Source organism: Habropoda laboriosa, unplaced genomic scaffold (assembly GCF_001263275.1).
Source record: "Habropoda laboriosa isolate 0110345459 unplaced genomic scaffold, ASM126327v1 scaffold2, whole genome shotgun sequence".
NCBI classification, from domain to species: Eukaryota; Metazoa; Arthropoda; class Insecta; order Hymenoptera; family Apidae; genus Habropoda; species Habropoda laboriosa.
In genome coordinates this window covers 4,065,343-4,067,510 of record NW_017100190.1, presented here as the reverse complement: position 1 = coordinate 4,067,510, position 2,168 = coordinate 4,065,343, and the positions used below count along the sequence as shown (strand labels likewise).

Below are 2,168 nucleotides of genomic sequence, written 5' to 3'. Positions count from 1 at the left end.
AACTATAAAGCAACAGATTCTTTTTACTAAATTTTTATGTTTATAATAATGCAGGTACATACCTTTTATGAAGCAGTTGGATACATGATAAGTGCACAGACAGATACAGTAGTGCAAGAAGATTTAATAGAAAGATATATGCTACTACCAAATCAAGTATGGGATGATATAATAAGCCAAGCATCTAAAGTAAGTAATAATGTTAATACAACATATTTTTCTAATTTATTTACTAAACACTTTTTGTTTTAGAATGTAGATGTATTAAAAGATCAAGAAGCTGTAAAACAACTTGCTAGTATTTTAAAAACAAATGTAAGAGCTTGCAAAGCTCTAGGGCATCCATACGTGATACAATTAGGAAGAATATATTTAGATATGTTGAACGTTTATAAGGTACTTTCATATTGTTTAATAATATATTTAACGTTGTAATAAACAAATTAATACATGACTTTCTTTGTTAGGTTATGAGTGAAAATATAAGTGCTGCAATAGCTTTGAATGGTGAAATAGTAATGGAACAATCTTTAATTAAAAGTATGAGAGTAGTGAAAAAGGAAACATTAAAATTGATCTCAGATTGGGTTAGTAGAACAACTGATCGTCAAATGGTAAGATTCTCTTGTTAATTTTTATAGAAGTTATATAATTTTATTAATTTTATCTCTGACTGAAAATATCTTTTGTGTGTTTTGTCATTTAATGTATAATATTTAAAATATTTGCAGTGTTTTTAAACTAATTTTATTTACTGCACATATTTACCAGGTTTTAGAAAGCTTTATACCACCGTTATTGGATGCTGTGTTATTGGATTATCAAAAAACAAATGTTCACTGTGCTCGAGAACCGGAGGTGCTGAGTGCTATAGCCACTATCGTAAATAAATTAGAAAGTCTCATTACCTGTGAAATACCGAAAATATTTGATGCTGTGTTTGAATGTACTCTAGAAATGATCAATAAAGATTTTGAAGAATTTCCAGAACATAGAACAAATTTCTTTTTACTTTTACAGGTAATTATATATATTAGTTATTTATGAACTTTTGTGTTGTATACTATAAATTATTACAACATTTTGAACATTTTTGTCTTTTAGGCAGTGAATATTTATTGTTTTCCTGCATTTCTTATAATTCCACCAGCACAATTTAAACTTGTACTTGATTCTATAATTTGGGCTTTTAAACATACGATGAGAAACGTTGCAGATACAGGGCTACATATATTGTATCAACTTTTACAAAATGTCGAAAATGAGCCAGCTGCTCAGAATTTCTATCAAACATATTTCACAGATATTCTTCAACACATATTCAGTGTAGTAACAGATTCATCACACATAGCAGGTAAATGTATAAAAATTAATTCGATATGGTTACTCAATTTTATTTTTGTATAATTAATTTTGTTTATTACCAATCGTCTAGGCCTTAGTATGCACGCTACAATTCTGGCATACATGTTTTCATTGGTTGAACTTGGGAGAATTAAAGTTCCATTAGGACCTGTACCAGATAACACGTTGTATGTTCAAGAATTTGTTGCAAGGTTGCTTAAAGCAGCATTCCCACATTTGACTGATAATCAACTTAAAATAACTGTACAAGGTTTACTTAATTTTAATCAAGATATCCCTGCATTCAAAGAACATCTTAGAGATTTTCTTGTTGAAATTAGAGTAAGTTTTAATAACAATTGGTAATTGCTGATTTCTTATTTACATATGTATATTTAATACGATTAAATAAACAAACTTCTATTATAAAGGAATATACTGGAGAAGATGATTCAGATCTATACCTAGAAGAACGAGAAACTGCATTACAGGTGGCACAAGAAGAAAAAAGGCTACAACAAATGGCAGTTCCAGGAATACTTAATCCTCACGAAATACCAGAAGAGATGCAGGACTGAATTACCAGTCATCTTCGTTACCTGCTTTCTGTACATCTGAATAAGAAACATTCTGTTACAGAGACTATTGCATCCTTTGATCTGCGACTTTTCCCACATGTACCACAACTACCATCAAGATGGATATACATTATATACTTTTTAAAGCCAAGTTTACAATATAGCATTCTTGTTAAGGAGGTAAGCCCGAAACGTGGTGATTGTTTGTCTGTTATACAATTTTAAAAGAATTGAAAATTCTGTTAT

The 2,168-nt window shown here is 29.5% G+C and overlaps 1 protein-coding gene across 1 annotated transcript in view; it reads left to right on the top strand.

Annotated features, from left to right (window-relative positions):
* The window catches only part of LOC108579894 (exportin-1), a 5,680-nt gene extending 3,572 nt beyond the window's left edge, over positions 1 to 2,108 (top strand). Inside the window, 7 exon segments of the mRNA XM_017943514.1 lie at positions 55 to 189; positions 253 to 396; positions 468 to 614; positions 772 to 1,020; positions 1,105 to 1,354; positions 1,436 to 1,686; positions 1,776 to 2,108. Of these exon segments, the coding sequence (XP_017799003.1) occupies positions 55 to 189; positions 253 to 396; positions 468 to 614; positions 772 to 1,020; positions 1,105 to 1,354; positions 1,436 to 1,686; positions 1,776 to 1,922 (1,323 nt within the window). The 3' untranslated portion in view covers positions 1,923 to 2,108.
* Positions 2,109 to 2,168: the final 60 nt, after the last annotated feature.